Genomic DNA, 12953 nt, shown 5'->3' on the forward strand with positions numbered 1-12953 from the left:
TTCTTCTGAATTGGCTTCTATAATTCCCGCTCTTTCTTTCAAAACAGTCCGAACACATGCTGCCACCAGCCAATATCCATTTACTGTCCAACTTCAAACTCACAGAACCAACTTTTCATCTTTCAACTGCCGTTTTCTGGAACAACCTTCCTTCATACGTATTTCCTGAAAATGACAATCTACAGAAGTTGAAGTCCAATGTCAACAAATATCTTCTTTCATCTTCTCAACCTCCAACCTAAGCACGGTACTAAGTACTATAGGTTCTAATACCTCTCAGGCGCCTCCGTAGCCAGGTGGGCAGGAGCAGCAGTGCATAGCACATGCTTCTTGATTAGACCGGGGTTCGAGCCCATGAGCCACCAAATATGGAGGATGCGGAAAGGTCAGGGGATGACCACCGCATATCCCTGGAGCAATATGGCCTTAGTTGCTAATGCTCCTAAATAACAACAACAACAACATCTAATACCTCTCATGTTTGGGGTTTACATAAAAAAAAGCTTGCCTTTAGCCAGTGGGTAATGGATTGCTGGAACAGACTTCCATCTGTTGTTGTGGAAGTTGATAGCTTAAATAAATTTAAGGCTGAACTAGACAAACATTTGGAGTGACCGGATGGGTGAAATGGGAAAGGTTTTTTTTTGTTTTTTTTTTTTGGCTGGTACTCTATAAGCTTGCTTTCTTGCATGATATGCCTCAACTAATGCTAATTGCTAAAAATTTAATGTTTTAGTGATTGTAAACATTTTATCAGTGGTGTTTAGTTTATGGAATAGGGCATTGTTTTTGCCTTCATCTAAGGTGCTCTCTGTAAACCTGCTGAGAAATGATTGCATATTTTTTTTAGGTTCCATTTGATGAAATACTTAAAACTGAAGTTCAGAGGGATTATCATCAGTTTTCATTACTAAGAGGTCCTCCTTGTGTTGGAAACATTATTGCTTTTAAGGTATGATTATTTTAATTTGCATTAATTTTCTTAGTGCTAGAATACAGGCCATGACAGCTAAATAGTTATAAACTGATAAGCTAGCATAATTTCAGGAATAATGCCATTACTAGCTTTATTATGAGGAGACATGGTGTTATTATTTGTAAACAGCAAAATATATATATATTAATAAATATTTTAAAAATCCTCCAGTCTCTCTAAATTTCTTATATTTGTGCACCTTGTTGGGTGGGGGATGAAGTAAGCACCTTAACCTTCTATTCCTTGACAAATGACATTCCTTTAGTATGATCCCCTCTCCCATTTGACCCATCCCTCCAGGCAGACTCTGTCATGGAAATCAGCACTAAAGGAATGTGATTTGTCAAGGAATAGAAGGTTGAGGTACTTTCTTTTTCTCAACAGGTGCCTAGATTTGAGATTTAGAGAGGGGGAGGCATTTTACATTGACTTTTATATACCCTTTCAAAATTGGATGTAATGATAATCTGATAGTCACCAAACTTGGATAATATTGATAATGATAGATGCAATTAGTGAAGTATAAAGTTGCTGTAGGCACTGAAAAACTATAAAACTTTATTAAAATAACAAAAATACATAAAAATAAAATATATACCTAAAATGATATTATAATAAAACTATGAAAATATATGCAACACCAGCGGAACTCTCTTAAACACTGGCTTTGCCCTTTATCACCCTAAAATTCCCCATTTGAAATTCTGCTTTACATTAAAAAAGGCACTTGTAAAATACAAAAAGTCGCATGACTGGATATCATCTATACAGCAAATAACAGTAAATAAACGGAGGAAAGAATGGGGGAGGCAGAGAGAAAATCAGATAACAAGGGGGGGATGAGGAGGAATAACTGAAAATGTAGAAAAAGGGTGTGAAGGATGGGGGGGGGGAGGGGGGAGGAGAGGAGAGAGAGAGAGAGAGAGAGAGAGAGAGAGAGAGAGAGAGAGAAAAGCAAGTGGTGGGGGATGTTATAGGCAAAGGAAAGGCACATGCACGGGAACACAATCATAGGCTGAATGTTGCAGAGATAAGCCCATTGCTGGTCAGTCCACGGCATAATAGACTTAAGCACAATGCATGTTCACTGCTTGATTGTAGTTAATAATAGTATTATTAAAAAGATAAAAATAGTATTAGATTTTAAATATAATGCATCCAGCATGTGTGACAGAAATTGTGGTTATATGGGATATAAATAAATAAATAAATAAATTTCTGTTTGTTCTCAATATGCCAAAGCCTAAAGATTTTAAATATTCAGTGTAACTGCAAATGTACCGAATTAATTACACTGGTTTACAGGCCGACCGGCTAGCTGGGTGGGTAAAGTGCCTGCCTAGCAACCCCAAAGGTCGCGGGTTCGAATCCCGCCTCAGGCTTGGATCAAACTACTGCAAAAACCTTGGGAGGTGCATTATGGCCACAAAAGCCGATGTGCCAACAACTACCAAAAAAAAAAAAACTGAGTTTACAGTGTATCTGGGATTTGAGTAAAAATATGTGGCAGTTATTTTATGCATGTTTACTGATTACTAAACCGAAGTCCATTTGTTTCTATCACTTAAAAATGTTTCACAATTCATTAACAAAATATTTCCTAGGTATTATATGCAAATGTGTACATAACTATAGTTTCTGTAACTAAGTACATAACTATAGTATTTATAGACTATTCTAAAAGGTGTTGTCTTGTATAATGGAGATAAGTATAACATCTGTGCCAGTTGCTCATTCAGTCTACTTAAAAGAAACTTATGACAATCTAAAGTTGCTTCTGGAGAAAATTAAATATCAAGATCAGAATGGCAACTATGTGGAGACTTAAAAGTGTTATGTATGTTGTTGGGGCAACAGGGTGGGTACACTAATTGCCATGCTTTATTTGTGAATGGGATAGCAGAGCTAAAGTGCTGCATCGGACAAAGAAGCAATGACCTCGGAGGCACAATCTTACACCGGGTTCAAAAAAATATTGTGCACGAAAGATTTGGTGAAGCCAGATAAAATACTTTTACCTCACTGCATATCAAAGTTAGACATAATGAAGCAATTTGTTAAAGCATTGAATAAGGACAGCAACGGCTTTAAGTACCTTTGCAGTAAATTTCCCGGTTTATCTGACACAAAAACTTAAGGAGAGTATCTTCATTGGTCCCCAAATTAGAAAATTGGTTTTAGATGGTCCTGTTGAAACTACTATGACTGATGTTGAAAGGGGAAGCCTGGATTGCTTTTAAAAGTGTAATGTAAACTTTCTAGGAAATCATAAATCATAGGATTATGAGAAAATTGTTCAAAATACTCAAGCTTTGCAATTTAGGTTTCAATATGAGCATTAAAATTCACTTTTTGCGTACCCATCTTGATTTTTTTCCCCAAAAATCTTGCACAGATGAGCAGAGAACAAGGGGAGAGATTCCATCAGGACATAAAGGAAATGGAGCAGAGGTACCAGGAAGGTGGAATACAAGCATGATGGCCAACTACCGCTGGTGTTTAAAAAGAGAGAAACCTGGCACTGTACATAAAGAAAAATGATTAAGCGTTCTTTTCAACAAAGAGACGAAGGTCTGATTAATGAAAGTTCAGAATTTTGATTAATACTTGTTAGTATTTATGTATTTTTTGATATATGAAAATGTAATCCTATCAATTTTTCATTACTAAATACAATCAAGTTATATACTTTCGTAAAAAATAATTTTTTATTTCTTAAATTGTGATGTATCTGGATGTAATAGAAAAAAAATCTAAGTATATTTGAAATCACAGCAACATATTTTGGCAGTAGGACCTATTGAAATTCAAACCCCAGTGACAAAAACTTAAATTTTGTAAACTACTGTTAGTAAAGGTAGCCAGGTTTTTGGCATTTGCAGTTTACAATTTTGACCCATTATGAATGAAAAACACAAAACCATCCATTTTAAAATGCTTAACATTGGGTAGTTTTGAATATTTCTCTCCTTTTTTTTTTTTTTTTTTTCTCCCCTCTTTTTGTCTTTCACTGCTTTGGTTTATAGCATTTAAAATATAATTATTATTTTTTTTTCCATGCTACCTTCCAGGAGCTTATAACACTGATTATGAAAAATCATTTGTGACTGTGTAAACATAATTGCAAACTTTTTAATATTTACCACAACTCCCCAACCCCAGTCTTTTTGACTTCTTCCATGCTCACTATACTAACATATTTTTTCCTCTTTATTTTCACAAAGAAAAAAAAAAAAGAAAAAAACAGTAAAAACCAATTCGTTAGATATGAAGAAGGAAATTATGCAGAATTGTTTTAAAATTCTCAATTTCATGGTAAAGTAAAGCTCTGCAATAATTCCAGCAGTGCATAATTTCCTTTCCCAGTGCTTATGTTACACCAAACAGACTCAACGTTGCATTGTCCACCAACATCAATTGGATGCATTTCCCTAGATTTGTGTTTCTTAAATAACAGCATAACCCCTCCTCCCTTCCTGTCCCATCTATCCTTTCTGTACACATTTTACACCCCAAATTCCAATTCTGCATTGCTTATGTCTCCGTGACACCATGTCTGTGATATCCCAACAATATCCGCCTTTGATGTCTTGACTAGCACTTCAAAGCTCATCATATTAACTATACTCCTAGCATTGGTGTACATGCACCTGTTTCTACTCTTAGTTATTCTAATACAGCCCATATCCTGGTGAGTATGGGCTTGGGCACACCCAGGGTCCCGAGCTGGATATCATCATTCTTCTCTTTCTTGGTGATTCCCTTCTCCTCTCTCTCTCTCTCTCTCTCTCTCTCGCGCCTCCGTAGCCAGGTGGGAAGGAGCAGCAGTGCGTAGCACACGCTTCTTGATTAGACCGGGGTTCGAGCCCGTCACCACCAAATACGGAGGATGCGGAAAGGTCAAGGAATGACCACCGCATTTCCCGGAGCAATATGGCCTTAGCTGCTAATGCTCCTAAAAACCAAATAACAAACAAACTCTCTCTCTCTCTCTCTCTCTCTCTCTCTCTCTCTCTCTCTCTCTCTCTCTCTCTCTCTCTCTCTCTCTCTCTTGGGGTAATTCAGAATTTTTTTTTCTTTTTGTCTGGTGCAGCATAAGCCTCAGGCTTCCTTGCACCATATGACTAATAATAATATATTTACTTCTTCCATTATTACTTCCAGCAGTCCTGGAAATTCCCATTGCCTTGCTTTCCAGGCTGCTGCTCAATTACATTTCAATAGAAGCAGTACGAGAATCACTTTCACCTCTGCCAGTGGCTACTGTTAATCTATTAGTCCATGTATCCCCCCCCCAAAGCTACCAGTTTTCCGCCCCACCTAACTCTGCCTTGATAGCATCAGCAAATATTCTTGCACCCTTTCTATTTAAGTGTATCCCATCCCTGTAGAAGCAATCTCTCCTATTAACAAGCACAGACCACACTGAGAAAAATTCTACCCCAATAAGCCTTGCAAAATCTCTCCAGGGCCAAATTGATTGACAAGGCTCCAACATATACTCCCTCCTATCGTGTCTTGGCAGAATTGCAAACACTTCAAAATTTAACCTTAATTCACAAATTTTTTTCAATGTTGACCTGTACTTGTTAAGTAATTCTGCCGGTTTCCTGCTCTTAATGTCATTAGTGCCAACGTGTACACAATAGTATCACCCTTTGTGCTCTTAAAAGATGATATCTGCTCTACAACATCATCAACCTTTGTCCCTGGCAGACATATCCTGGTCCTGTTCCACCTATCCTTTTTGCACAATATGTTTCCCGTTTCCCTGACAATAGAGTCACCAACAACAACTAGTTCCTTTGGGACCAGCGCATTCTGCCTTCGGGGGTTGCTGCAGTGTTGCATGATGTTCAAGTGCAAGCTCTCGCATAAATGTGGGCAGCTGAGAGCTTGATGGACCCCTCAATTTAAATCCTTTGAGGGCATCCATCCTTTCCTTCAAGCTCTCATATAGGCCCATAACAATGCTGAGTTGGCACCTGATTTCCTCACACCCCTTACATCACACACACTCAAAGACATTCTCCTTTGCAATATCATGTCCTGTTCCTGATTGCTCCAAAAATATCAAACAATTACTCCCAGGTCTCTTTCATTCTCTGCCAGCCTGAGTGTAGTATTGCCCAGTTGATATGTTACTCTGTGGTTACTGCTACCCATATGCAGTACTTTACATTTGTCAATGTTAAACTTCTGTTGCCACCTCTCAGCCAATCTGCTCAATATTTCCAGATCCTGTTGCAGTAGCATACTATCATTACTGTCATTAACAACCTGCCAACCTTCGTATCATCTGCAAACTTAGACATTAACCCTGATATACGATCATCAATATCATTGATAAATACTGAAAACAACAATGGGCCCACACTGATCCCTGAGGGACTCCACTAATAACGTTAGTCCACGAAGAGCAGTGTACATTGATTACCACTCTCTGCCTTCTCCCCCTCAACACCCCTTTATCTATAGCAGCAATTTGCCTCCAATGCCACACTGCTCCAATTTGTGCAGCAGTCTTCCATGTGCAACAGTATCAAAAGCTTTCCTAAAATCCAATATATGATATCAAAATTATTTTTTGCATCCAGCTCCTGTGTGATCATAGTATCCAATCAAATTGGTCAAACACGACTTCCCCTTAACAAACCCATGCTGTGTCTGAACTATAACTGCAGTTTTGTCTAGATGATCCTGCATCGCTTCATTAACCACTGACTCCATTATTTTCCATGGAACAGAAGTTAAACTAACAGGTTTGTAATTACTCATGTCACTCTTTGATCCCTCTTTGTGAATTGGGGACACATTTGCACAACTCCAGTCCATGGGAATCTACCAAGGAAGCTTTCATAATTATGGCTAAGGGTTTGTCTACTTCCTTTGTGCTTCCTTTAATATAACTGGATAGATCTTATCCACCCTAGGTGCCTTTCTTATGTTCAATTTCAATAACTTCTCTCCACTCTGCTCTCAGTTATTACAAAATCATTTAGCTCCCTGCCAGAGTCTGATAAGCTTCTGGCCTCCACTTTCCTATAGACCTCGTGTGTGAATCTGTTGCAAAATATTCATTCAGTTTGTCAGCTATCTCAGCGGGTTCATCAACAATCGAACCGACGATGTCAAGTGGGCCAATCTGATTAATCCCCTTCCTTGTAGAGTTTACATAAGTAAAGAAGTCTTTACTGTTTTTCTTTGCATTGTTTGCAAAAATTTCTTGTAATCTGCCTTTTCTTGACTAACGTCCTTTGTGATTTGATTGTAGACTATCTTATATCTACCATAGGCATATGTGTCTCCAGATATGCGTCCTATGCATTTTTCTTCTCTGCACAAGTCTCATTAGATCTATGTTTAGGGTTTAGGCCTATACATCCATATAGGCCTAAACCTTGAACAGTATTTCTTAGTTGGTATGAAAAGCTTAGTAGCTTCCAAGATTAATTCCTTGAATGCTTCCTGTTTAGAATTTTCTCTTGGTAAGATCATCAATTGGTCCCACTGTATAGAAACTCTGAGACCACTGTAGTCACCTTTTCAAAAGCAAAAACCCTTCAATTTTACCCCTGATGGTAGTAACATCTTTAAGTAATTCCACATCAGTACACTGTGATCACTGCCATCTAGTGGTTCCTTTTTTTGCAGATTCTTTATGCATGAAGAATCACTGCTAATAATCAGATCAAGAGTATTACTCCCTCTAGTTGTCTCTTGAACATGCTGCTGTAGAAAACAGTCATCCAATAAATCTACAAAAAAAATCTTGCTAGTGTGTGAGTGATCAATCCACAAGTTCCAGTCTATATCTGGGAAGTTAAAATCCCCCACAATCTTATTTACTGGCCCACTCTCTCCCTGTACAATTGTTCATTATACTCATCAATTTTAGGCCTATAACACACCCCCTACTCTCAACTTGGTTTTTCTAGTGCTTATGTCATACCAAACTGACTGCACTGTCTGCCCATGTCAGTTGGATGCACTTCCTTGGATTTGATGTGTTTCTTAACTAACAGCATCACCCCTCCTCCCCTTCTACCTCCTGGCTACCCTTCCTGTATACATGTATACATTGTACTCCCCAAATTCCAATCCTGCATTCCTTTTCTCTGTGTGACACCATGTCTCTGATATCCCAACATCATCAGTCTTTGATATCTTCACCAGCACCTCAAATTTATTTACTGTACACCTAGCATTGGTGAACATGCAAGTATACATGCACCTGTTCTTACTCTTAGTTACCCTAATACAACCCCTGTATTTACTTGTTCCATGATGGCTCTCAGCAGTCCTTGAAATCCCCAGTACTTCGCTTTCCAGGCTGCTGCTCATTCCAGTAGAAGCACTTTCACTTCTGACTGTGGCTACCATTAATCTATTAGTCTGTGAATCCCCCCCCCCAAAGCCAGCATATTTCCGACCCATCTAACACTACCTTGATGGCATGCACCTGAAATTGGCTTTCAGGTGCACTTTGCTGGCTGTGTTGTGTAAAATATGTAGAATGCTTGAAACGATATGTTATTATTATTATTAGCCATATGGTGAGGCTTATGCTGCACCAGCCAAAAAAAAATTCCCAAGTTACCCTGAGAGGGAGGGAGGAAGGGGGGGGGGAGAGAGAGAGAGAGAGAGAGAGAGAGAGAGAGAGAGAGAGAGAGAGATTGCATATCACGGAGTGAAGTTCTAGATGTGTCCTGATGTTAAACTGCTTTTGTATGTGTGTACGTCTAGTACTTCTCCTTTTCATGCATGAACATTAATAGGCATTCGAAATTTACATTAATTAAGATTTGCTTAATTTTCTTGTATTAGGAGGTCTCTATCTTTATATTTATTCATACATATACATTAAGCCTAGCCATCGATATAAATCATGCTGCTATTTATTGTAATTCATTAGATCTAAAAGGAAGTATTGTAAATTATGTACTACAATTGATACAGTTTAATGTTAATTGAAATTATATTTACCTTTGACTAGAAGTTCTTTTAGGAATGTAATCGCATTCCTGATTTGTGAGAGAATTTAACTAGTTACAGTTTCTCATTTTGTTCCTTAGCAATACTTGACATGTATTTAAACTCAACATCTAATTGGCAGTTAGTCAAATGACATTAAGCTGAAATAGAAAGTATTTTTACTAGGTGTTGCAGAATACATTTGAAAAGTAAAAGAAGAGTGTGCTATGGAGTTTTAATGAATAGATATTGGTTATTAGTTATAATTTTCCATGATCTATGCCGTGTATCATGTTCTAGTTAATGCTGACAAATTAATTTCTTTGTTCTCTTCTCTTCGTTTTAAGGAGAGATGGCTACTTTCAATGCCACACATTCAAGATATTCCTTTAAGTGGATAATGCATGCCGTGGTCTACCCAGGACCTATCAAATGGACGCATCGCCCAGTGAATTTAACTGACCGCCTGGCTAAACTTTAAGCAATTCTTGCGGTACCGTATGGTACTGCTCACTTATCTCGATCAATATTAATTCGAACATACTATGCAATTGAGGTCAATGCAATATGAGCATATAATGTTAAATTATGCAGTTAATTTTTGCCTCGTATTGCAAAGTATTACACTTCCCCAGCCAGCTACTTCATAATGCCACCTGGCTGGTAAAATTTTCTGGGGAGAACATTGACCTGATGACCTTATTGTTCCTGCATTGTTCCTATAGAGAACAAGTTGTCAGCCAAGAGGCAGTTGAGATTTCAGGTAATAGTTTAAATTAATGTTCCTAGGGCTCTCTTATCCTAAAGAAGACATTTGCTTTATGAAAAAGTTAAACTATAGCATTTAAGAAGAGCCCTGAATTTTTGAAAGGGAAAGCAACTAAAATTAGATTAGCTTACCTGTCTGTTGGAAACTTGTTAGATGATCTCAACAAAAAATGAGGAGGAAAAAAAAATGTGGTGTATCTTATGTTTGTCATAGCCAAGAAGTGCATAACATATTTCCTTTTTTTATCATGTGACCAATCCCAAAGCCATGTGGAATGATGAATGTGCAGCAGCCAAAAAGGAACAAAACAAGGCTGTAAATCCATCTTCTACAGGACCCTTGCTTTACAACTGGCTGCTAATAGGGTAAGAGTTAAACTTGAATAGCACTTTCCCTTTCCTATGCAAGTACTAAATGAACCACTGTGAAATGGTTAAAAAACTATCATCAAAATCCCTGGATTAATTGCTTCCCATATAATAAAATGCTCTTCAGTGAGCAGTTCTGGATTCCTGGAACAAGGGAATCAACCTTATATGTGCTGAGTAATGGAAATTCTTCAGAATTTTTTTTTTTTTTTTTTTTTGTTAGTTGTTGGGCATTGGCTTCTGTGGCCATAATGCACCTTCCAAAGTTTTTGCATTTTACTTTGCTCCAAGCCCGAGGCGGGATTCGAACCCGCGACCTTTGGGTTGCCAGGCAGGCACTTTACCCACCTGGCTAGCCTGGTCAGCCTTCAGAAATTAATGGAAATTACTATTTCCATTAATTTCTAAGTATTTTCATTAATTATTAATAGTAATGGAAATTACTATTGCATACCCACTTTTAGTTGGTCACCTTGCTGGCAACATGACAAAAATATTCCACTTGTGTAGTAGGAGGAATCATATCATATCATAGTAAAAGAATTAAACCCATAGTGTTATGCGTTACTATGTGCTAATATTTAAAAATAACTAAATACGCAAGGCATGATACGTTAAGAGTAAGAGTTTAATATCCCATGCTACCATCGTAGTTTCTTAAGAGTTATCTATGGTGTATCTACACCGATATTATTTAGTTACTACGTGCACAGTTATATGCAAGCAATCAGCTAGATAAAGAAGATAAATATCTAGATAAAGAAGAATTAAATTATAAATCAAGCAAGCAACAAAATATGCTGGTGTAGCATCAGGACTTTCACAATGAATAAAGAAGGATTTGAAGTCAAGTAAAAGGTAAATGTTCTTGAAGTTTCTTATAGCCTGAGAAATGTTGTGAAAAACTTATATTCTCTGGACCAATTTGATTGTGATGTCATAGAACTAACAATCCAGGATTTTTATATTTGTGATAAAAAAAAAAAAAATACCAGCTATATCTAAATTAATTGTATCATTAAGACAAATTAATTGGACTATGTATATAAAGTGCTTAGCATCATAATACACAGCCTAGCACAGAGGCTATAGCCCTAAATGCGCCTTAGACAAATTAATTGTTAAAATTCTTGATGAGATGTAAATTTTTGTAAGAAATCTCAAAACAGAAAAGTTTTAATGGAAAGAAATAATGTCACTTCAAGAGAACAAAGTACTTAAGATAAATGAAATAAATAAGGATAAAATATTATAAAATATTTTTAACATGAAATAAGGTTTATGTTTCATAAGACTCATAATTAAAGTAATATCTAATTTCAAAAATTTGATACCTTATCTTTACATTCAAGTACTTCACAGTTTTTTGTCACACATCAAAGATTAAAAAAAAAAATTATTAAAAAAAAAACTCAGATTTTATCAAAGATTAAAAAAAAGAAGAAGAAAAAAAAAGTGTTTTGTGTTTACCATAGTATTGATTCATCTGAACTCTGAATTTTCAAAACTCACCCTTAACTTATTCCAGTAATTAACAACTGGCTGACTATAGGAATTAACACGATGAACCCACATATGAACGTATGTCCCCATTTCAGATAATAGGAACAGCTGATTTAGTCATGCACAGGCAGGTTGAGAGGATTATCTCTTGCAGGTATACACAGTACTTTGTACAACCAGTGTCAGAGCTATATGGCAATAGCCCTATAGCTCTGACTAGTTGGTTGTAGAAGATGAGACATGAAAATTACATGGGTGAGACATGACAATTGTAGTATTCATGCCATTTGCACTGCACATGTTTCATATGTTCTTCAGTAGGAAATGACCTTTTCTCTGAGATGCAGTGGGCTTCTGAAGCAAGATGTCTGCATGGAATAAAGCTATGGATTATGTCTTCCTCAAACATAAGAACCTGATGTCTGTTTTTTGATTTGAAAAAAAAGTGACACTTCATGGAGATTTCATATCTTAAAAGTTACTTTGATGTTAGAAGTCATCTTCCTGTTTTTATTAAAAATTTATCTAGCCAGTCTTAGCAAGTGTCGGTTAGATTATCGCTAGTCACAGATGTTTTGCCAAAAGTTTGTAATTTGTAGAATTTGTAAAGGAATTCACTTGTATAAAGTGAATTCCATTACAAAACAACTTACTCCACCTTTAAACAGTGTCCTCTATATTTAAAGGCTTTAGCATATTTTCCCATTGATAGCAACTGGAAAGTCATTGATTGATCATCTGATTTGCTGAGCAGTGGCTAATGTTTTTGTTCTCTTCCCAAACCATTTTCTCACTCACTCAATCATGCGCGCACGCACGCACGCACGCACACACACACACACACACACACACACACCCTCCTTGGGCAGGAGCAGCGGTGCGTAGCATACGCTTCTTGATTAGACCAGGGTTCGAGCCCATGACCACCAAATACGGAGGATACGGAAAGGTCAGGAAATGACCACCGCATATCCCGGAGAAATATGGCCTTAGTTGCTAATGCTCCTAAAAACCAAACAACCACACACACACACAGAGCTGCCAATTCATGGATATGAAAGAGAATCTGTCTTTTTCGAATCATTCTGATCCATTCTTCATCTCAGAGTTTGTATCATAAGGTTTCTCTGTTATTTTGCAAAATACGGTTTTTCTCCATCTTTTCCTTTTCATAAAAAATAGTGGAAACTGTCTTAAAATCTGAATTTTTTCCTTCATTTTATTAACAAATATATCTATGATAAGTGCTTAGTGTTAACCATTTAAAAAAAACTTCATTCTGCAGTTTTTAATTTTCAGTGTAACACATAATACGACCCAGGAATGATATCCGCTCTCAGTTTAGAAAGCAACAATGATTAAT

The 12953-nt window shown here is 37.0% G+C and overlaps 1 protein-coding gene across 1 annotated transcript in view; it reads left to right on the top strand.

The window, feature by feature from the left end:
• LOC150083130 (uncharacterized) overlaps positions 1-12953 on the top strand; it is a 99169-nt gene that overhangs the window by 31296 nt on the left and 54920 nt on the right. The window contains exon 3 of the mRNA XM_090377065.1: positions 851-952. Coding sequence (XP_090233191.1) covers positions 851-952 — 102 coding nt within the window. The remainder of the gene's footprint in view (positions 1-850; positions 953-12953) is intronic.

The sequence above is a fragment of the Mastigoproctus giganteus genome, chromosome 7, assembly GCF_048544385.1.
Source record: "Mastigoproctus giganteus isolate SK-2022 chromosome 7, ASM4854438v1, whole genome shotgun sequence".
Classification (NCBI taxonomy): Eukaryota; Metazoa; Arthropoda; class Arachnida; order Uropygi; family Thelyphonidae; genus Mastigoproctus; species Mastigoproctus giganteus.